Raw genomic sequence first — 23458 nt, 5'->3', positions numbered from 1 at the left:
TTGCCTTTTTTTATGGGTCTGGTGTCTCTTTAAAATGATTGCCCCTGTTTTGATCTGATTAATTTTGTGTGAGCACAAACAATTACTTTTAATCTTTATCTGCTCAAGGAATCACCCCTTTTTATGGCCGTCATTTATTACAGGTGGACAGCTACTTGTTTATTAGAATTTCAAGCAGCATATCACCGCCGAGATCTCCCGCGGTCTATATTTACATTTCAACTTCAGCTAAACAGGTATGACAAACACACACAGCAAAAGGGCCCAGCCGTGGCTGCACTTCATTTTCATATTGCCACTTAGCGAGCCAGAAGGAGTGGACTTAATGCAGAAGTTCCTGACACAGAGGCAGAAGGTGTTGAAAAGGAGAGAGAGAAATGGAGGAAAGGAAGAAAGGAGATGGGATAGAGGGAGCAGGATGACGGAGTACGAGTTTGAGCTTTCAGGTGAGTGTCCATCATTTGGGTGGGAGGAGAATGGGTTCACGGCCTCTGAAATCCATCCATGGCAAGGGGTCTTCACAGTGAATATAAATATATGTGTGAGCGCCACGGCCAGGGCCACTCTTGACAAGCCAACAGCTGTTAATTATGAATTGGCCTGCAGAGAGGGAGACAGGCTGGTGAATATGCAGAACTGAAGGAGCGTGCAGAGCCCATGCAACACAAGTGTCAGACCCCCACTGCACCTGGAGTGGCAGGGGTCGACCCGGGTGTCAATCACTTGCACCAGCCAAGCAACAGGACGGGGATCGCTTGGAATAGACCCAGAAAAGCCTACGGTTTGACTCACATAGTGATTAACTTTGTTTTATCATGGTAGCTTTGCGTAGCTCATGGCAGTTTTTAAAGTGCAACATCTAAAACTGAAAATAACCGTAAGGTTTATTTTGTGAAGACAATAACTTTTGGTTGTTGCTTTTCAAAGCAGAACTTTAGAGAGTCACTGTGACTCTCTAAAGTGTAATCACACTTTCTGACCAGAAACACCTCAGATGTCATAAGATGGTCTGAATTGTATTGATCTTTAAACTGTATTATGCTTTTGAAAACCGGTAAAGTAATTGAACGTTTCAAACTGTGTGTGCACAATTTGATGATGACTCCTGTCACAGTACATGGTTGGAAAATGCCTGACTTGTTGCTGCAGCAGAGGAATGTTCACATAAACTGCAAAAATGTTTTTGATATTATGAAAATGGTCTGCTTTAATCTTGGAAACTTTTGTATTTATTTTTAGATTCCAAAAAACTACAAATTTAATTGGTTGGAACTGTTAACATCACTTCAAAAATCCTGAGCTATCCCTTTAAGATGTCACTGCTTAGTGGCTTTTCTATAAAACAGACATTAACATTACAGATAAATCACTCTCAAAATTAAGTTTCCTGAAGAACAACCATGTTCTATTAATTTCTTAATACTTTTCTCATTGTGTTAGTGTATTCTGCGTAATGCTCTTCTTAATTTTTAAGTCATTATTTTGTAGGCCTGTTTTAATATCTGACTTCTTATTTATTGTTCTTGCTCAGAAGGTTGTGGGTTCAACTCCAGTGTGAACTGAACCTACAACCATGTGTGTGCCGTTGTGCTGGGAAGTGTGCCTGGATGTATGTGGTTCTCATGTAAAGTGTTTTTAGGAGTCACTACAACTATAAACGCAATATGTAATTTACATCCAGAAGAGCTAATGTTGAGTTCTTTGATGCTAAATAATAAAATAAACAAATTCAATTCTACACTAAAGTACTGATATAACTGTATTACATGTACAACTCTGTGCTGAATCAGTTTAAAGTGTGAGTTGATTTTGGGGTTGGATAAAACAAAACAGTGGATAGAAGTCAGCACAATGTTTTAATCCAGCTATGAAAAAGAAACACGGCTGCAAAATACCACAGCAAAAAAATTGCTAGTAATACAGCTGATGAAGATTTATTTAAATGTGAAAACGTGTTCCTTAATTATTAGGGTCAAGAAAAATTAGGTTACTTTGGTTTGAAGCCACATGGCCGTGACTATGTAATGTAATTTTATAATTCGGGATGCAGTTGTTTTTATTTTTACACAGACATATGTCTGACTTAAGGTATTAAAAATTAATCTTGAAATATAAAGTGATTAATTCAAAACATTTTTAAAGCTAAAAAAAATCATATGAAAAACAAAATAACAGAAGAAAACAATAGCAAAAGAGACAAAGTTCTTTATTTTTTTATCTTTCAAAAACCACATGCCCCACACAGCTATCCACATGAGGACCAGGGTTAGCAAGGCCTGTGCCTTTAATGAGAGGAATATCTTCAGGAATTTTAATTAATTTTCCACTCTGAGCAGCTGAATCTGCGTTAATTTTCCCCTCAAGGACTTTTATAAATTTCATCATTAATAAAATCAGACATTCAATTAGTCCCAAAATCCAGATTGCCAACTGTTTCATAACAGTCCTGGTCTGATTTTTCCCTTTTTTATTAGGCTGGGCGAAAGAAAAAAAAGTTAAAACTAATTTCATTAATCTAATTGTCATAACTTCGAACCATCTCTTAATTAGTTTAAATTAATATGATTAATCACAATAATGACAAAAACTCATTCAATTACAGGTTTTCAATGGCAAGTGGATGTGTTGGAGGTGATAGGGGCATAAAGGATGAGGGCGGGAGGCTGCGCTGGCTCCACGAGACGGGATTGGTCATTATTATTCCGATGACTGGCAGGTTATCAATCATGCAGCACTTTTAATAAAGGCTGCTGGAACTTCAGTGAAAGGCCTGGCTCAGTTGTCCTCTTTTCTTGTTTTATTTCTTCAAAATCCTTTGGAACTCTCCTCATTCCTCTATGAAATATGATCCCTCTTTGAATGACTGGAGCTGCACATTTTAATGAAGACGGTGCAGCGCATGAAAACAAAAAAACGACTCATCCATATGTAAATAAAACGATGGCAGTGCAAATGCTCATCTCCACTTCCCCCCCATTATTGCAGAAAATTGCATACATCTATGTGCTGGAATGACATCACTTTATTTTCATTTGTCTGAGCATCCACTGAGTCTGCAGATGAATCTGCACTCTCCGGCGTTCCTTCCTCTGCAGACATATGTGTCTGAGAGATGCCTGCTGCTCGGCTTTCCATCAGGGCCACCGATCGAGCAAAGCAGGGGAGCAGAAGCATGTCACCATTTGTCACATGCCACCGGGGCACAAGCTGAGCAGCAGGTACACCCTCGGGTGTGTTAGGCCAGGAGGGAGCGTTCCAGCTGCCAGTCTAGTGCAGGTTCCCTCTTGTCCCATGCTGTTCCCCTGGGACCAGCCACGCCAATGTCCCAACTCAGTTGTCTGGGAGGATCTGACCTGTGATCCATCCATCTGGAGAAACGGCTGCATTAAAAAAAGGGGTGCCTTGCTTCCCTCACCCCGAGGAAGGAGTCAGACAATCAACCGGCCCGTCTGTGGGTGAAACTGTACATGCTCATTCACTGCGCCTGCAGTTTTGTGCAAGGGAATTCTGCTGCCACCTCAGGTAAAGTCAACCAAAGCCTGCTGGAGCATTTAGTAAAGCATAGGATTGATACATATGTCTGTGACAGTGCTTATCACGCAGCTAAAGGGCTTCCATCTTTTGCTTAGTGGTCATATCTCACGCTGCGTTGGATCCATGTCTGATGCATATCTTCAGGACAACGAAGTTGAAAGCCTGCAGGATACCAGATATGGAAAAGTATAAATTATGTATGCCGTGGCTGTGATGATGCCACGTGAAAGTATTCACACCCCTTGAACATTTTGTCACATTACAAGCACAAATTTGAATTTGTTTTAAAGGGATTTAATGTAATCAGATGTAAATTAGTGCAAGATTAAGCATGCTCTTTTGCTGGGTGGGTGGATGGATGGATTTTCACACTTTGACTGGGTCATTATAACACTTGAATATATATCCCATTGTTAATGTCCAATAACTGGAACTTGAACGTCCATCCCAGTCTCAAGTATTTTGCAACCTTTGTTCTCCCTGTATTTAGCTTCATTAATTTTCCTATTAGCTCAGACCAGTTTCCCTATCTCTCTTGAAAAACAATCGTCCACAAAGCATAATGCTGCCACCACCATGTATGTTTGTAGGGATTGTGTGTTTAGGGGTTATGTGCAGTATTAGTTTTCTGCTACATGCAGCACTCTGAACTTTTGTTTGATCTATTTTCTGTATCACTGTATTTATGATTTGTGACAAACAACAAGCAGGACTCCTGGAGGCTCCTTGTTAACAGTGGTTTTCTTTTTGCCACTCTTGTATAATAACCAGAGTTGTGGAGTGACTAATAATTTCCTGTTAATCTATTGGAACACTTGTTTATTTGGTGGCTTTTGCAGGCAACTGGTTGGACAAGTATTTTTTCAAACATACCAGAGTGAAGGGGGTTGACAACAATGACAAGATTGGATTTGAAAAAAAAAATGTAAAAACCATTAATTTCCTTCTGCACAACTTTGCATTGATGCAATTTACAAATATCCTATAAAATGTAGTTTGGGGTTGCAACCAGACAGAATCTCTAAAGGGATATGGATACTTTTGCTTGTCTTCCTGCACCTTGTAATGTTTCTACAACATAATCAGAATTTGTAGAACCTGGTGATGATTCTACACTCCACAGAGGCACCAAACACATGAGGAAACACATGGACCCGGTTCCTCTTTTCTCTCCAGGTCCTTTTAGACATGCCAGCGGGGGCTGAATCATGCATTTTTCTGCATGAGGAGCAGACTGGAGGACCGGTGCAGACCTGGCCTCTGCTGCCACACTGTCAATCAATAACACCAGGGATCAACTGTTTACACAATACGCATGCAAACACACAAACACACATGGTTTACCTCTATTCTTTCCTAGGCCTGATGTCATTCTTTTATTCAGACCACCGTACCTTTGTGTTCAGTATTATTGTCATTATGCGTTTTAATCAGAAGAGAGTGGAAGCTGTGGGACGGGGCATCGTACCTCAGTGGTTCAGCCTTCTAGAGACTGGGGGACGAAAAGGGCATTTTTCAAGGTCTCAACCGCCCTACCCTCCGTCCCTTCCACCCTCATGTGCCCAACCGTCTCCGAGTCCCCGTCCACCCTTGAGAGGAAAGCGTGAGCCTTCCATGTGCATAAAGTTGAAATAAACTGCAGTCTATATTTTCATTGGGGAAAGTGAACCCAATTTACACGCTGCTCCATTGGAGATGAGCACTCTAGCGTACCCTAGCTGGTAATCTTGCCCAGATTCCTCCCTTGTTTCCTGCATTATTGTTGAAATAAATAACCTTTCACTGCAATCAGCGTGGGGATCTTCACTTAAATTATCGCCCCACAGATAGCTCACTCATGATCTGCTTCTATATCCATTAACTATCCAGGAAAGTGATTTATTGGTGAAGGGTAAGGAAAAAAAGGGAGTTGAGGGGGAACGAAAGGAGTTGGTTTTGGTTAGACAATAGTGCCCTCTACTGTTTACAAGTGGGTAAGGAGGGGGGATGCGGACCCTGGCTTTAAAAGTATGTTCAGCAGCGATGTTCTGGTGGGTTTGTGGAAAGGTCTGAAGTTAAAAAATAGAAAAACAAATTAGGCCTGTAAGCTTTCAAATGTGCAAATAATTTAATAAATTACCAATTTTACTGATCAAACTCCCACTGCTGCCTGTTCATAAGAAATTTGAGACCAAAATTCAAAACACAAAACTTGCATAAACACCATATTTGAGACTTAAGATAATACACAAAAAATAGACAGAAAGGGTGGCAGGTTCATTTCCTCCCTTTCTGCAGCAATTCAAACCAGGCCCCCCTTCCCTCCCTTTTCATCCCACCGCCTTCTCTGCAGTCCCTCCTTCCCCACACTCCTGTGATGTGTCGTTACACGCTCGGCTGGCTCCTCTTCCATGACAGACTGTTACTTCCTGGAGCGGAAACGCATTTGATTGTTAACATCTGGGCCATTACAATTGCAAACTAGGGCTCTGTACATCAATCAGGAAGTGATTTCAAAACAAAGAGACCGTCCTCCAATCAATCTATCGAGAAGCGGGGGGCATTACATGCTCCTGTAATCCCGGCTAATTAGCGGGATAATGGGAATGAGATTTATGAATCTGCTGAGAAGAGTGGAGGTGCGGGGAGCACACTCAAATTAGCAGGGATGCACGCCCAGACAGTGCCACAATAAGGAAGAGGTGTCGCTGGATTTTATCAGCTTCTTGTTACCTGGACACCTTTGACTTGGTGTCACTGTAAAGGCATCCATCTGGTTGTGCTAGAGTGCTTGAAAAGTGTTCAACATCCAGAGTTCCACAAACACAGGAACGTGATGACGTTTGAGCAGACATTCAGGTATTCACAGACGCTTTCTGATGCTGCAGGCCCCAGGAAGTTTCCAAAGATTTCACATTTTTATTGGTGTAACGGCACAATTACTGAGTGGACTGAAGATAATCTGGATTTTCAAATATAAAACAATTGAAAAGTGTAGCATATGTCTTTATTCAGTCTCTGTGTCAATATTATCTAGAACCTCATTTAGTTTTTGGTTTTGTTTTTTTGCATGTATTCAGGTACATCTATATTCCCATCAGCTCTGACCGGCCTTCTTGTGCATCACATGCTAACAGAATGATACTGCCACCAGCTCATTTCACTGAAAGGTATGTGTTCAGGGTGTGGCATTATGTAATTTTTCATCCAAAGTTAGTGTTTTGCATGATTGCCAGAAAACTCAATTATGGGAGTTGTGGCTGTAGACCACTTGACTTGTAGCAATATGCAAAAATTATGACTTTCTGAAAACAACAGCTTTAAATTTTCCACTTTCCTATAAATTCCAGACTTAAGGAGTCCACTAAAAGCAGTTGCCCTGCCAACAGATGCCACTGCCAGAACTGTGAATCTCCACAGCTCCTGTAGAGTTACCACTGGCTTCTTGCATGCTCCTCTGAACAATGCTCTCCTCACCCAGCAAGTCAGTTTAGGGCACATGTGTCAAACTCAAGGCCCCAGGGCCAAATCCGGCCCACCATAGCTTTTTTATGTGGCCTTCTACTTCAGAGCGTCACATAAAAAGAACCTTCAAACAACAGCTGTGCATTTAAATATTATTGTACCAATCAAATAAAAGCAGTTTTGCATCGATGTGAAAAGAGGTTCGATATTATTTTGTTTTAAGAAGTACTCATCAAATGCAGAGACAACTGTTTGTTTTCTGACGGTTTTAACGATGCATTTTGTTTCTCATGATTCCAGCTGTCAATCATTCTAGGGGGTTTGTCAGCTATTGACCAATCAGCAGTCGCAATTCGTCCCGAAGTACACGCCCTTCATCTGGAGGAACTGAACCTCTGTCAACATTGCCTGGGTTCGTCATTGTTAATGCGCTGTGGTCATAGAGATTTCAATGAAAATAATAGGAAGTCATGGTCCATCGTTGCCAGTAGGGAACATGCGATTCCAAAAGCTGTTTGAGAGCGTGGAATACAATTTATTACATTCTCAAAACCCAAACAGAGTCTGGAATAATGCAAGAAATGGTTAAAAACCTGCAACCGATCTCATGTCCAATTGAATGAAACTATGATTGATGGCAACAACCTCGTCTGCACAACGGTAACTGGTAGTAAATACAAAATTATTTTGTCATAATGACACTTATTGATGATAAAATCAAAGATCGATAAGGGAAGGTAGTTGTGCTTCGTTTTATAGATGTAAATTCCGATGGTAGCTCTATGGCAGCATGAAAACATGTGCTGCACTGATTGTGGTATTTACATGTAGGCACCTTTTCATGCTACTGTTTATTTGTAATCATTTTCCTGAAGGCAAATTTTCACAAGCCGGTATTTAAGTCATTACTCACCCGCTTTGAGTCTACCACAGCTTTCACACTAACATCCAATCAGACTTTGTGCAGCTCATACTTCCTCTGGCTGAGACAGACATTCTCCACTTGATTTCTAACCTTATAGACCCGATGTAGGACTTGTTGGAGAATTTTCTTACTTGTCGTCTTTCCCTCAGTGTTGGCTGATATGGTAAAAATGACCCAAAATATGTTTTGGATAGTTCCACTATGTCTGCCATTATAACACTGCTTGTTTGTCAGAGGTTTGTTCTGCATGGGGGTGAAGCCGGCATCATTTCAATTAATTTTCAAATGGGATGAGGAGCCAAATATCTTAGATATCCTTCCACAAGTTGCTATAATTTCAACCCATTCTTTCAGACAAAACTAGCTGAGTCAGGTTTGCAGGCAGCCTTTCTCTCACACAACTTTTAGCTCTGCAATAGGGAATTTGAATTTGACGCTTCAAAAATTATATTTATGTATATTTTTTGTTTTATTACAAATATTTAACAATTCAGTTTCTGAAACAGACATTTCTGACTGTTTTTTAATGTGCAAGGTCTTCTAACAATAAACATGCTTTCTGAACATCAGCCTCTGGATGATTTGGAGATGCTGCTGCTGTGTGGTACAAGCTATGATAGTCTACATACCCCTGGTGGCAGTCTTGATGCCACCCCGAAGCCTCTTTCTCCCTGGCGGGCCCCCAGTCCTGACCTTGCCCGCTGGCGGAGGATGAGGGGGGCATCTCCCATTAAAACGCCGCTTTGTGATAAGGCCATTTCTTTTCCTTCAGCATCCCTTTAATGTCATCCCTGAAATATGAAGTCATTAAGCGATATTAAAACAGTGCTGACAAACTAATTAACAGAAGACATTATACGGGATGGGCTCGATTAATCCGCTTTAATTGCTCTTTTAAATGGGGGCTCCAATTAAAATTAATAAAGATTTACTGGTGATCACTCCAAACTACACTAAGAAGTGGTTGTCTGAAGGGCACCCTAAAGTCAGTGGCCTCCATTCTCAAGTTACATTCCCTCTTTGCTCTCGGCGCCCTCCCAGTTGCACAAACAGGAGCAAATCTATGAGCAATGAGATTAAAGCAGCATGTCACCCCAGTGCCCCCAGTCCCACAGCTTGCATTGTGCTGGGCTCAGTGGTGTTTGATCCGGCCTTTGTCTTTCTGGGACCCTGATAAGAAGACGCCAGCTCATTTCAAATCTACAAATGTGTCACCACACACAATTACTGTAATTACCAGGCCTCCTAAATATGTATAATGTGAAGATCTGAACACACAACATCCAATAGTAAAGTTATATATAAATTTACATAAAAAATGTAGCTGCAGAAAGAATCTAAAACCATATGTTTTAAGCTTTAAACTTAAACATGCCTGACAATGAAGCTGCATTACAACAAAGATTCACTAGATGATGCTGTTACTCTTCTGTGAATATGTCCAAGCCTCCGCCTCTTGCAGCAAACTATCAACATATTTTATATTGTGAATTTCAAAAAGGTCAAACAAGTAAAAAAAGCATCTGCCCAAACTGTTTTTCTTTTAATTTAGTCCATTGCCTTTTACTTTTAATTTCATCTTCATTACAAAGGATGCTCTGTTTTATCGGAAAACCTCTAATATAGAACATAATTTCATATCGTGCTGGAGGCAGTCGAACAACTGAAGGCAACGTTATTTGTTTTCTTTCATTATATCAGAGGTGACCAAGTTCTTGTTCAGAAAATGTCACACAACAAATTAATTCAAGCTAAGCACTTTGGTTCAATCAGAGGCATTTTAATTGGGTTGGAGAATGTAAATCAAATTTGCTGAAGAAGACAGATGTAATTGAAAAGAAATGTCTATTAAAAGATTACTGAGGTTTATTTGTCTCCAGTCTTTGTCATCTGCTGGTCCAACCAATGTTTTAATTTCCTTAATGTTATCATTTCTGATGTAATTGGTGCTTGGGTGCCTAACAGCTTTTTTTAAATTAAATGTTTGGGGATAGGTGGGGTAATGAAACAGTGCACTTTAGCAGAACTACTCCATCCTGTGCATGTGCTCAAGTTTGCTTTATTTTATGTGTAGTCTTTTGGTAGAAATTTCAATTACATCTTTGCAGAGCAGGTCCAAAATTAAACTGGACCCTAACCAAAATTTGATTTAAGAACCCTCTTGCAGATCACACTGTCAGTCACCACAGCAACAGCCACTTCATTTGTTTGCACTTTGTGCATTAAGTGTGCCTTGTAAAGATATCGACACTGAACTTTTTCACACTTTATCACCTAACAACCACAAACCACAAAGTGGAAAGAAAATGACGCATGGCTTTCAACGTTTCTTACAAATCAAGACCTAGAAAGTGACATACTCTGCAGAGCAGCTTTTCACTGCAACTACAGCTCTCAGTATTTTTGTCATATGTCCCTATCAGCTTTGAACACTTACAGATTAAAATTCTTGCTAATTCTTCCTTGCAAAAGAGAAGAAGTTCAGCCAGAGTGAAGATCTTTGATTCATCCATTCTAGAACATGAATCGGCTTTAATCTAAACCATTTTAATGTATCTCTTTCTTTAGGTTTAGGGTCCTCCTACTCAACCTCAGATGTTTCATGGCTTCTAAAGGGTTCTATACCTGGGATTGTCCTATCTGTCACGCTTCCCATCAGTTCTCACTACCTCTTCTTCGTCCTAGCTGTATCATTGTGATTTAAATGTGACACCCAGTGTTAGTTTTCCAAAACCAAAAGCTTGTGAATGAAAGATAAATTTTAAACTAGAGTTCCTGTGAGTTTTGTAAGATTGAATGAGCTGTAGTTATCTCCCCCTCCACACCTGCGCTGTGGATCTCTGCAGCTCCTCCAGAGTGCCTCTTGGATGCTTCTCTGATTTATGCTGTCCTAACATGGTGCAATATTAGACCATGTCTTGTTAGGGTTGCATATGTTACATATTCCACTTTTAAATACAATAGTCTATAAGATGTTCAAAGTTTCAGATACTGTTTTATTACCTCTTTTGACTTCCTCCCTGACCTGTCTACTGCGTTTGCTGGTCTTCATGATGCTATTTGTTCACTAATGTTCTCTAACAAACCGATTATAGCTTCAGAGAACAGCTGTATTTGTGTGTGTGTGTGTGTGTGTGTGTGTGTGTGTGTGTGTGTGGTGTGTGTGTGTATATATATATATATATATATATATATATATATATATATTTTTTTTTTTTTTTTTTTTTTATTGTACAGCACTTTGTATCAGCTGTGGTTGTTTTAAAGTGCTTTATAAATAAAGTTGGTATGGTTTGGTATGGTATAGAATAAATAGCACACAGAGATGGACTCTGATTACTAATTAGATGACTTGAATGAAGGTAGGTGCACTTGTACAAACACACAAAGAACTTTCTCTATTTTTACTGGCAAAAAGATCTGAAAACCATGTATGAGTTCCCTTTCATCTTACATTTGGGCACTATTTTAAGATGCTCTTTCATCAAAATACACTGAGGTGTATGGAGATGTTTCTTAAATAACAAAATATAAAAACATGTGTGAAAGCATTTGCAAGGTATACAAATTGTGTATGAAACCAGAGTTATTTACTTCAGATTGGTAGAAGTAAGTTTTGTTATCAGCTTATTTGTTTTGTTGAGCTGTCAATATTTTTGCTCTTCAGACTTGCAAATACTATGTGCTTCAGGTGCAAAATGGCTTTTCATGTTGCCCAAGTTGTGCTATGTACAAATATATAAAGAAAATTACACTAAATGTTTGTACTTACTTAAGTATTTGGAAGTTTGAGTCTAGAAAAGCATATTCTTCATGTAAGAAAAAACATTAAAAAAAAATAAATCTGTCCTATGTTGCTGCTTAACTGTAGTGTGGGTTTCAAACAAGCCGGAGCCTGGAAGAAAGAGCCATTGGGGTTCTGGAATTTTGCTTTGGTGGCACAAATGCGATATGAGGTCACCTCGGGCATTAGTCATGAGGAGGGAATGCATTGTCGCTGTTTTTAAGACATGGCGGCCGTCCACATCCGCAGCGGCCGCACAATGAATGCAGGCCTTAGAAAGTTGACTTGAATTGGCTCCGGTGAACAATGTGGACGGCATAGTTCAGGGAATGTTCAACAGCTGGCGGTTGGACGTGGATTAGAGGCACCTTAGGGGAACGGCAGCGGCGCTCGTGACGCCTTTTCAGGCAAAAATAAAACATTTAAATATGTGCTCATCTGAATATTCCTCAAAATGAAACTATAGCATTGTTTTTGCTTTATAACTTAGTGCATCTTTAATTTCAGTAAAATCATCCAGTAAAATGCCTGTTTGCGAAATATGATTGTTCTTTACAAGACAAGAGTTTTACCTTCACACATCATTTGCATTTAATCAATAAAACACTAAACAGACGGGCTAATAATGTACAGACAGAACATTAATAAATTATGCAACAGAAAAACAGTACTGCATGTTTCTTTATACAAGATGCAGAGCTTTGGAATAAAATTAAAACCAAACTGAAACCAAACCATATTGACTGGTAAAAATCTACATAATGAATGATTACATCTTTGCATTTTGTTTACACAGCTACGAACACACAAACTGTCAAAACAAAAAAGCAAACATTATCTTTTTATTATTATTATTATTATTATTATTATTATTATTATTATTATTATTATTATTATTATTATTATTTTCTAATTTTAAGAAAGCAGAGCATAACATTTCACATTAGGGATCCATTTCCTCTGAAATTTCTTTTAAACTATATTTCACCTCACTAAATTACACTACAAGAAATGAACTAACACCGTCAAGTAACAAATCCAAATTCATCTGTACAATTTTCCAAAACACAAATCTATAAGTAGGAGGATGTCTTGAACTCCTCTGGGATTTCGCTGTCCAGCTTACAGATCACCTTGTAAATGGCCTTTTTCCACGAGGAGTCTGAATCTTTGGTGGCAGAGATGGCGTTGTAAAACTCATGAAGGGTGATTTCAGCGACCTCCAGGAACCTGTCGGGAACCTAGAATACAAAACCAAAGCAGGTTAAATTATGAGTGGATCTCAGCGTTGAAGAAGCTTTTATGTAAAGCGTTGCTACAAAACGGACTCATATTTGTTTCTCCTAAATATGTGAAATGAGGACCTGTAGAGCATTTCTTCAAACACTCAAGCTGATGAAAGGGAGCTTTTCTCTTTGTTCTCTGAGCAGATACTACAAAAGCAACACAGCAATCATTAACCTTCAATTGTAAGTCTCTTTCATTATAAATTCTTATTTTCTTGAACCTAAAGTAACTACCATTAAGGTCTAAGAGTTTGTGCTAAGCTTAAAGCAACAAAAGACAGCAACAAATAACCACTCTGACACGCCTAAAAAAAAAATCCAGGACAATGTACTGCCTTCAGGGTTTATTTAATTGATAGTCTCTGTGAATGTAACACAGCAGACTAAATGGCTGTTGTGACTCTGGAGGAGCTGCAGAGATTCACAGTGAAGATGGGTTAACATGTTGGCAGGATATATGCAAAAAAAAAAAAAAAAAAGAAGAGAAAAGTCAAATGACGTCTTGCCTCAAAAAGTGTATCAAACACAGAACACATGTGGATGAAGCTGCTCTTCTTACAACAAACTAAAACTGAACTCTTTGGCTGAGATGTAAAGGAACATGATGCAGTACATTTCTCTGAAAATACATTTCTCATGGTTAAACACTGTGGTTGCAGCATCATGCCATACAGATTATCCTCTTCTGCAAGGGCAGAGAACCTGGAGGGAGCTACATACAGGGCGATCCTTGAAGAAAAGCAGTTAACATGTGAAAAAGGCTTGATAGTAGGGAAGATGTCACCAACAATATAATGGTTTATAATGGAGCAAAGTGTATGTGTTACAGAGGCCCAATCAAAGTCCATAACTTAATCCAAGTTGAGAGCCTGCATCAACACTTGAAAAATGACATTCACAGTCATGTGATGTACAACATTACTTTAGAGTCTTGCAGCTATTATGCCATGTAAAGGTACAAAATATTGATTAAGAGGGACTGAATGTATTTGCAAGTCACACTTTTCTCCAATTCTATTTGTAAAGAATGTTGAAAATGTATAAAGATCTAAGTGTGTGTATCCTGATCAAAGCATGGTTTGTGATGAGTGAAGCAAATCAAATATTGTGTTTGGTTATCGTTGCAGAAGGACTACAACTACTACAACAGAATCCATTAAAGTTTAGATGCAAAGAGGATGATGGGAGAAAACCTCAACTCAGCACTTGTTTCCCATCCGTTTGTCAGTTCAGACAACAATTGTTTGCATAAGTTATTTTTCTTTCCCCTCATCTCCTGACACAAAAGCATCCCTGGGAAAGGAATGTCTTGGTCCCAAGGTAAAGAAAACGCTCCCATCCCTTTCCCATCACACAGCCTTCTCCCTCGGAATCCACAGCATCTTTCTCAGCATTCCGCATCAGTAGCAATCTCTGCCCCACTCAGGCGTGCGAGCCCTCTAATCCTGAGTTGTTTTAGCAGGATTTTGTGGCTTCCTCTTCCCACAGTTTGATAAAGCGTCACTCTGGAGTTTAGATAATGCCAATAAAGGCTGGCCAGCCACAGGTGCAGTGTGACACAAATAGGTCAGCAACACAGTCAAACATGTCCACAGACATGCAACCAATGCAATAAAGACTGATTTATGTTTATATTCCCTGAACCTTTTCACATGAACAAGCTAAAATTTATTGTTGAAATTTTAAGTTATAGACCAATATAAAGTTGGTCGGATTTGCTTCAGGCACCAGTAACCAATTGAAGTGGGAGGAATGGGGTAAATATGTTTAAACATTTTTTTTACTAATAAAACTCTGAAAAGTGTGCTTTGCCTTTGTATTCAGCTTTCTTTAATATAATACTGCTTAAAATCCATTGCAACTAACTGCCTTCAGGGATACCTGCAGGGATCTACAGCAAAACAGGACAGCTATTAGTGATGTAATCTACAATCTGACCTTAATGGAAGAGAAGAAGAAAGTTATTCTTGAAAGAAAAAAAAAAAACTTTCAGAAGCTGGAAACTAAATATGCAGCGAGAGTTATGGAGTGGTTTAGATCAATGCATGTTCATGAAGTAGAATCCAACTTTGTTTTGAAATTTCAGTCCTTTTATGTGTAAAGATGGTAAAAATATGCCCCAGAGGACTTGCAGCTGTCTTGCAGTAAAAAGTGGATATACATAAAATATTAATTGGGAAATGTAGCTCCTTGCCACACACTTCTAAATTTATTTGTGTATTTCTCCGTCCACTTGGTAATCATGCACTACATTGCATGTGTACATGTTTGGTCACATGTACTTCTTCACATGTTGCTTCTTCCAACCAATTTCTGTGCTTTAAGGCCACACAGGGGATGGTGTTACAGAGATCCAGTGAAGTACCTCCCAGAGACAACACAGGGACAAATAAGACAAATAACCATGCTGACATAATCACACATACGTCCAGTGTAGAATCTTCAGTTAACCTAATTTTCATGTTTCAGGACTGTGAAAAGGACGTAAAAGCACCAGAGAAATTAAACATTCAAATGCAAAAGCCTCAAGATTTAACCTTAAAGCTTCACTCCAGAGGTGCTAACCACTATTTAATATTTTGAAGAAGAAAAAAAAAAACAATTGGACAACAAAACTTTCTTAAACAGCCATACACGAGAAACCACAACATATCTGTGTGATGAAGGGTGAGTGGCACCTACGTGAAAATCGTTGGCTTTGTTGTAGTGCATGTTCAGCGCCCGGAAGAGCTCAGAGTCCCTGCTGACTGTAATATCTTTGACGTCGCGGACGCCTTCAGCGATGGCCTGGCGTGCAAACTTCTCCATCTGGATGTAGTAGAACTCCCTGAAGTTACTGAACCACTTGATCAGCTGAGAGGTGATGCAGCGATTGAACTGGGAAATTTAAAAAAATGAATAAAAATTGGGGGGGTTAAGTAACAAATTAATTTACCTACGCTGCAACAAAAAGTCTCGCACTAACAAGTCTTTGCAGTTGGAGTGTGGCACTCTGAAATTGAAAGCTGCAAAATAAATTGAAAATGTAGCTTATTTGTACAGATTAAATGTGTAAAACATTTTTCAAATTGTGCACGAAAGTCTTCAGCACAGGTTTGCACACTTATTAGATTCACCGTAGTTGGAGGACAACATGCCACCAAACAGTCAGTCAGAGTGTAATATTAATTGCTCTGATCTTTTCCCACCAATGAATGAAACAACATCTGTCAGGGTTGTGTTTTTAAACTCAATCTTGACATTAGTCTTGTTATTCTATCTCATCATCCAGAAAGACAAGAAAAAAAAAAACGCCTAAGGGCTGGGCAGGCATCAAAGACGCGTCTTCTGTCTGCTGTGGCGGATGAGAAACCAGCAGCACATAAGGACAGAAGGAAGCTTCCCTCTCATTGACTCGGCTGATAGGATGGAATCAGACACAGGGATTATGTGCCCTTTTGTCCGGTGCCACTTCCCACCACTGGATTGCAAGCAAGAAGGAGACGTTCGCAGGGCTGCAGCACCAGCAGCATCCCCCCCTTCTGACCCGAGGGTCAGCGCAGACTGAGGGGCAGGGGCCCGCGTCGGCTCAGAGATCCCAGAGATGAGATAGAATAGGTAATGGGAGAGATGGCTGGAAGATATTTTTGAGGAGATTTGAAGGAGATGGTCCAGGTAAAATGAAGGAAGAAAAAAAAAACTCACTGAAGATGACAAAAAACTGAAAGAAAAAATCAAAAAGGTCTAAAAACAAACAAAAAAACAAAAAAAAAAAAACACAGGATGTTGTGTTTAGTACCACATTGCCGCCTCGTCGCATCTGCAAAGGTCTCTAATACCAACTCTGTGTTGACACTCAATAGCAATGCCTTGCCTAGAGAGTCCTTTGTCACTCCATTTGCTGACTGGAGAGGCTTTTTTTCCAAGAGAGAATGCCCCTGTATCTCCCTCTGCCCCCAGGACAAACTAGCAGATCAGCGGCTTTGTTATTTAAACCCTCTGCGCTTTTTGTCTCTCTCCTCCGACACACTGCTGATTATTTCTATCACAAATGCACGCTGACAGGTAGACACTGGAGGTTAAATAGCAGGACAACAATTCTGTACATCTACCTTTTTTTTCTACTGGTAAGCATTTTACCTTGACGTCGGGGAAGAAGGTTTTCAGCACATTGGAGCTCGGGTAGCGGGTGTAGAAGAACATGAGCTTCGCCTTCTTCAGATGACTCGGAGTGAGGCCCTCCTGGATGTTCAAGTTGGTGTTAAGGAAAACCCACAATTAAAGTCAACGACAGGACCCGGCACAAAGTGATAGTGGGCCGGAGGATCGTGTTGCCTCCATCTTGGGCCAAATTGGATTTCGCTAAAGAACAGCTCGGCATTAACTTGGAAGTCAATAATGACCCTAACTTGCGCTTATTGGCAAAACAGAATTACAAATTAGATTAGGGATTTTTAATTAGAGAGCCAAGCACTTAATGCCTAGGAGTTAAGACAGCTTGTGTTGAAATGTTTTGAAAGGAGATACTGATTGTTGGATACAAGCAGGGAGGAGGATTTTAAGACAGCATATGTTGCTGGGGGGCTTTTTTATTAAATAAAGTGGCCAAAATGTCAGCATGCAGACCATACAGTGCCTCGCAGAAAAGTATTTCTGTCTCTATGCTTTATTTTAACAAGATACAAAAAACAAGCTTCTGTCTTTTATATACAGTTTTTTTTATGATTGATCGAGACAAAGCAGTGCATAATTTTGACATTTAACATTTGAACAAATAAAGAAACATGAAATTTGTATTGCTCATATGTGTTTATAACTAAAAATCTAATTTGAAAGTTATCTAAGCAATAAATAAAATAATTGATATCTAAGTCACCCAATTAGTTCGTTAGTCTAAATTAGTACAATTTAATTTCAGCACATAAATCCAGATTTTCTATGAAGCCCTCTGAGGTTTGCTAGACAACATTAGAGAACAAACAGCGTCATGAAGCTCAAGACGGACAGGGATAAAGTTGTGGAGAAATAGAAGCAAGTTTAGGTTATAAAACAATATCTGAAGCCTTCAGTATCTGTTCAGTACATCAGTCAGAAATGGAAAGAGTTTGAATGGCCTAGTCAAAGTCCAGACCCAAATTCAAAAGATTTTCCGAGGCAAGACTTGAAAATTGATGACCTCAGATACTCTCCATTCAATCTGACTGGGCTGAAACTATTTTATCATATTTACCCCAATAAAACAACTTTGTCTTAAACATGGCACGAGTTCAAGGGATATGAAATATTTTGCAAGGCACCATATTTGTCAAATCTCATCTTTACTTGTGTTATTTATTGAAGGTAGACATGACCCATGAATACAGACTAAGGATTTTAAAGCTATGAAAGTTTTTCTGTTATTGTGATTTAAAATCTTTTTAAAGAGATGCCAGGCTGAGTAACACAAAACAGAGTAAAACAGCACTTTACCTCTGCAATCTCCAGCTGCACACTGCAGGTCAGCTGTCAGTGAGAATGCCATTGTCTGTTTTCTACACTTATAAAAAACTGAAAAGTTTAAAATTTAGAATTTTGTGTCCATAACACACTGGGGTAGTGATGTTGTGGACATTAAATGGAGCCAAATAAAACTCTTCTTGAGGCTACTCTGCTTTAATACCACAGCGTACAAGGTAACCAATCATATGCAACCTGATTAAATAACCAGATAAAAAACAGATTGTTAGACTTGTCTTTGTGTTCAATAAAGAGCATTTTTTTTAAATTAAACTTATTCTGAACTAAATTTAGTAATAGGCAGTTGGAATATTTATTGAAATGGCTGTTTTAAATAAAATTGATTAAATTATATATTTTTGTTTTAATCTTAACAATAATTTTGATGTTTATTCTATTATACTGTGGTAGTTGTTACTCAAAATTAGCATGATTGTCACAGATCTATTAAAGGTGAGTGCCTAATTCAATGTAGGTAATTAAACAATGCAAATAAAACATATGCAATTCTATCAGAAGTTCTTCTCCTGGAGGTGATTCTGACCATTTCCTATGTAGTTCACTGCCTCTAGGTCATAATATCTCTTATCGGGTCACAACACCTCACTTTTATAAGGGAACCATGCCTTTGAAATAAGGAAGTATGGATGAAAGATTTATGTGGCATTGTTCAAAGAGGAGCAGAGCTCTTTGCACTGTAAAGATAAAGTGAATCCTAAGAGGCACCACGCAATATACCTCTCTAAATCCTTGGCAATACGACCATAGACCAAACTCATCACCTCTGGGATTATATTGAAGAAAATGTATTTTATTTTTGAGGAGACTTTAAGAAATGTCTTTTCCTGTGAGCATGGAGTTTACGTAAATGGTCACGCAAGTAACACAGCAAAACAAGCATGTTCTTCTGGTCCACAACACTAACTCTGTTATTTTCTTCTCAATTTCCATCAAATGTATTCAACAACAAATGCTCAAGACAAGAGCTCAAGTGCAATGGTTGGGAAGCACTTGTGGTTTCCACCAGCACTCACATGTGACCTTTTAGATGCACCCCTATCACTCTGATGATGGAGAAATAGATCCTGCACCTTTTCAAGTCTGAGGAAAAAAAAACTGATGCTTCCTGAAACAGAGACCGAAGCTTTCTCTGCCTTTGAAAAATTGGCTTTTGTTCCCGGCAATTCTTATCAAAGCCTTGTATTCCTTTTTATTTGTCTTTCTCTAGACTTAAAGTCATTACTCTGCTCAGATTAAAGAAGATGCTATAATTTTCTGTGGGGTTAGCAAGATCAAAGGGAAAATTCTCCTTGAAGTTTGTTGCTGGAACTGCCCACGTTGAAGTGAACCTCGACCAGCAATTGTTCAAATGGATGCACTAAAAGAATAGAAAGCCTGGTCTAAATAAAGGGAAAATATTGTGCATATGGAATTTTCTAACGTATGTTCTCCTACGTGAACAGGTGGCATCAAGATCTCCAAACGGCAACCATGTAAAACAAAATATGTTGATGGAAAGCCATGGCGTTTGGTGAAATTATAAAAAAAAGTAGCTTTACAATTGTAACTGCAATAATTCACATAAAAAAACCAAATACATGACTATGATTGTATTTTTTGCTGAATTTTTAAAAAGTGAAATAAGGTTCTACCTGGTGCCTGACAGAAACATTTCTGCATCTTGAAAATTTGCACATTTCATCACAACACGAGGAAGGAGAGTTAATTATGGGTGAATAGCAAATTATTTTTTTTAGAAATAGAAATTTAAAAAATGTAGTGTGCATTTATCTTCAAACCCTCTTAACAGCAATTCCTCACAATAAAAGTCAGTAGAACTAATGTTCTATAGAAGCCACCTAATTAATTCATATCCTCCAAATGATTACAATTAAATCCAGCTGTTACATGATGGTTTCACGGGTTTGTTGTGGAACATTAGTGAACAAACAGCATCATGACAACCAGCGAAAACAGCAGACAGGCCCAGGAGGACATGGTGGAGAACTTTAAGCAGAGCTGGGTTATTAAAAAAAAAAAATCTAAAGCTTTGAACATCACACAGTGTTCACTTCATTCCATCATCTGAGACTAAAAAGTGTACGACACATCTGCAAAACATACGAAGACATGGCAGTGCACCAAACTGACAGGCTGAGCAAGAAGAAAAGTGATCAAAGAAGCAGCAAAAATTGATCAAAGAATCAGTAAAGAGGAGACTCTGGAGGAGCTGCAGGGATCCACAGCTCAGGTAAGGCAATCTATTGACAGCTCAACCATTAAATAAACTTATATAGTGCTTTTCCAGTCATTTTGACAACTCAAAGCACATTCACAAATGCTCACACATTTATACACTAATATGCAGATTGATAGTCAACTTTCGGCTAAGTGCCTTAGCCAGGGGCACATCAAACTTACAACCTTCTGATTACAGGGCTGTAACCACTGAGTCACCCCAGTGGGTTGTCTCTAATCCAACTTTATGGCAGAGTATCATTATTGAAACTATTGTTGAAAGCAAACCGTAAGACATCCGGTCCAATCCTAAATCCAATTAACTTGAATCTGCTGCTAACAGATACTCTAAACTGATTTGACAGAGTTTGAGCTCTAACAAATAAGAAAAAGTGTAAATCTTACTTTTTCTTCATGGAGAACTCGTGTCTCTATGAAACCCAAAGTCATGGAGACAGAAGTTAAAAGAAGGTCCAGCAAGTATTGACTCAGACGGGTTGGATATGAATCAATGCACCAGTTTGCAGTTATCTATTTTTTTCTAATTTAAAATCTATTTTTTACTTTCATTTTAGACAATGATTTTTAAAGTGTATGTTACAAAAAGTCCCATTCAATATTTTTGAAAATTGTGGTTATGTGAGGAAATGTAAAAAGGTTCAACGGGTGTGAATACTTTTGCAAGGCACTGTAAATTAAGAAACTTAAAGCTGCTCTAGTTCAACCTTCTGGAAACAAAGGATATATTGAGAGACATGTAGGGGTTTCGTTCAGCCAGGCTCTGCAGTTCGCCGCTCTCCATCTTGACATGGGGCAGACAAAGACCATCAACTCCCACCGCTCCCATGGAGGAGGGGCGATGGTGGTGGCCGAAGTGACTGGATGTCACCTTGGATCTCATGGCGACCGCGTCCCAGGACAGGTCCACCGAGTCCGGGGAGGTCCTGTCCATTGAAGGGGGCATGCAGGGGAGTGCGCCAAAGTTGGAGTGGGGCCCGTACTTGAGGAGGTGCTCCAGGATGTGGCTCTCGTGGAGAGGGGGGGTGTAGCTGAACTGGAAAGGCGTTTGATGAACGGCGTACGGCCTTTTCACCGTTGGAGTGACGGAGCTCACTTGGGTCACTGGGGGCTTACGGACAACTAGTGAAAGTGCTTCTGTCTGGTCCTGTGAGGTTTGAGCCTCCGAGCTCTCGCAGAGCTCTGACGATCTGGATTTTGACATCTCTTCGGCTTGTGAGTGATCAGGGGCCAAGCTCTTCCTGTCTGCACCCAGGCCGATCTGCATCTCTGGTGTAGAGCACACACGCTGCTGGGGGGATATGTCCATGTCTGTGGAGGAGGACACCTTCTTGAAAACCCTGTCGATGCAATCATTAACTGCTTTGGAGAGCTCCTGCTTCAAGGTTTCCTGAAGGTTCTGACTTTCTCTCTGGTGCGTCAGGTAACTATCTGCTTTGATTCTGTCATTACAGTTTGCCGTTGCTGTACTGTTGTTTGTCTCCAAATGCTCTTCGGGGCTTATGTAGCATGCGTCTGTGCTATTTCCGATGATGTCATGCTCAGAAACAGCTCCTGCAGCTTCTCTCACAATAAATTCTGGATCTTCTTGGCTGTAGACTTGCAGAAACTTTTCCTGGAGTTGACGCAGAAGCCTTTGCATGCTGTGCAGCTGCTCTTTCAGCTTGTGGCATTCCTCTTCTTTGGTGTTGCAGTTATCATTGCAGCTGCTTCCAGGCTTTCTGTTCATCTGCCATCCCATGGTACTGTGCTCCTGATGCTGAGGCAACCTTTGTTTACGTTTGTTCTCCCTGCACGATTCTCTGGCCTCCCTCATTTCTCGGGCGTCTGTGTCGCACCGCTCTCCATCACAATGCTGCCTGCTGTTGGGAGAGCCAGCCATGACTCTAATAATGTTCTCCACTCTAGCTCTCTTGGCTTTCAGATGATCAGGCAAAGGGTGATCTCCTTCTGGGCTGACTCCTGTGGAGACATGATCGCTCGGGGAAACGGCCTCGATTGTGCTGTCCTTTGAGGAGACACTGCTCTCGTCCTCTTGGCCAGAGTCAGCAGCAGCCACAGAATTAGAGAGGTAAAAATGGTTGTCATCTATTGCCCTTTTGTTGTGAATCGTCTTCCTGAGGAGCTGAGAGATGATGGATCCGTTTGAGTAGGCGGCCAGCGGATCTTCGTGCATGTTTCTACGGAAGCAGGGCAAAATTACCTCAGGTTTGTCGTCCTCTAGGCAGCTTTCACTGGAGCTGTGCATGGTCTGGTCAGGAAGACTGAGGTTCATGTCCGGTGCCGATCGTCACACTGCAAATGTCAAAGAATTTGAATGGACAAGACACAAATTTTAAGATAAAAATAACTTAAAAATAGGTTGCATTAACAAAAACATTTTTCACATCATATACATACAGTTTTATCGTCCTTCACACCTTTGTCATTTTTATATTCCCTTACCCCACTTTGTAATTCAAAAACTCTCCACAGCCTTTAAATATAAAATTATCTACATGCATTGTATTTTTGTACGGCAGGCTCATTCATCTTTGTGCAACATGCAATCTGAAAGAGTGTGTAAAACATTTTACATTTCTTCAATTTAGCAAAGAAAAGTAAGAAATTACTAAATACCTTGAATGAAGGAATGTTAGAATTTTTTCATTCTCAGTTTGTTATAGTGGTTTACAGAAAGAAGCAAAGAAGGGCTCTCACGAGAGCCGAAGACCACACATTCAACACAGCAACAAGAAGTATCTAAATCATGAG

At 39.7% G+C, this 23458-nt stretch overlaps 1 protein-coding gene across 1 annotated transcript; it reads right to left on the bottom strand.

The window, feature by feature from the left end:
- Nucleotides 1-11109: 11109 nt before the first annotated feature.
- prox2 (prospero homeobox 2) lies at nt 11110-22999 on the bottom strand. The gene is made up of 4 exons (XM_014967769.2): nt 21432-22999; nt 17093-17200; nt 15656-15850; nt 11110-12928 (listed from the first exon to the last, which is right to left on the bottom strand). The coding sequence occupies exons 1-4, from the start codon at nt 22977-22979 to the stop codon at nt 12761-12763; spliced, it is 2019 nt and encodes a 672-aa protein (XP_014823255.2). The 5' UTR covers nt 22980-22999; the 3' UTR covers nt 11110-12760.
- Between the last annotated feature and the right edge of the window lie 459 nt (nt 23000-23458).

The sequence above is a fragment of the Poecilia mexicana genome, unplaced genomic scaffold, assembly GCF_051168715.1.
Source record: "Poecilia mexicana isolate PSO_F unplaced genomic scaffold, ASM5116871v1 scaffold_22, whole genome shotgun sequence".
In the NCBI taxonomy this organism is placed as follows: Eukaryota; Metazoa; Chordata; class Actinopteri; order Cyprinodontiformes; family Poeciliidae; genus Poecilia; species Poecilia mexicana.
The sequence above is the reverse complement of the archived record's forward strand: the minus strand, read 5'-3'. Positions and strand labels throughout refer to the sequence as shown.

Bases quoted from the DNA above. Each gene is read 5' to 3' on its own strand.
- prox2 (XM_014967769.2), bottom strand. From the start codon at position 22,979: ATGAACCTCAGTCTTCCTGACCAGACCATGCACAGCTCCAGTGAAAGC. The intron at 15,851-17,092 runs GTAAAATGCTTA...TAAATTTCCCAG, and splicing joins CCTTCTTCCCCGACGTCAAG to TTCAATCGCTGCATCACCTC. The intron at 12,929-15,655 runs GTAGGTGCCACT...TTTGTATTCTAG, and splicing joins ACAAAGCCAACGATTTTCAC to GTTCCCGACAGGTTCCTGGA.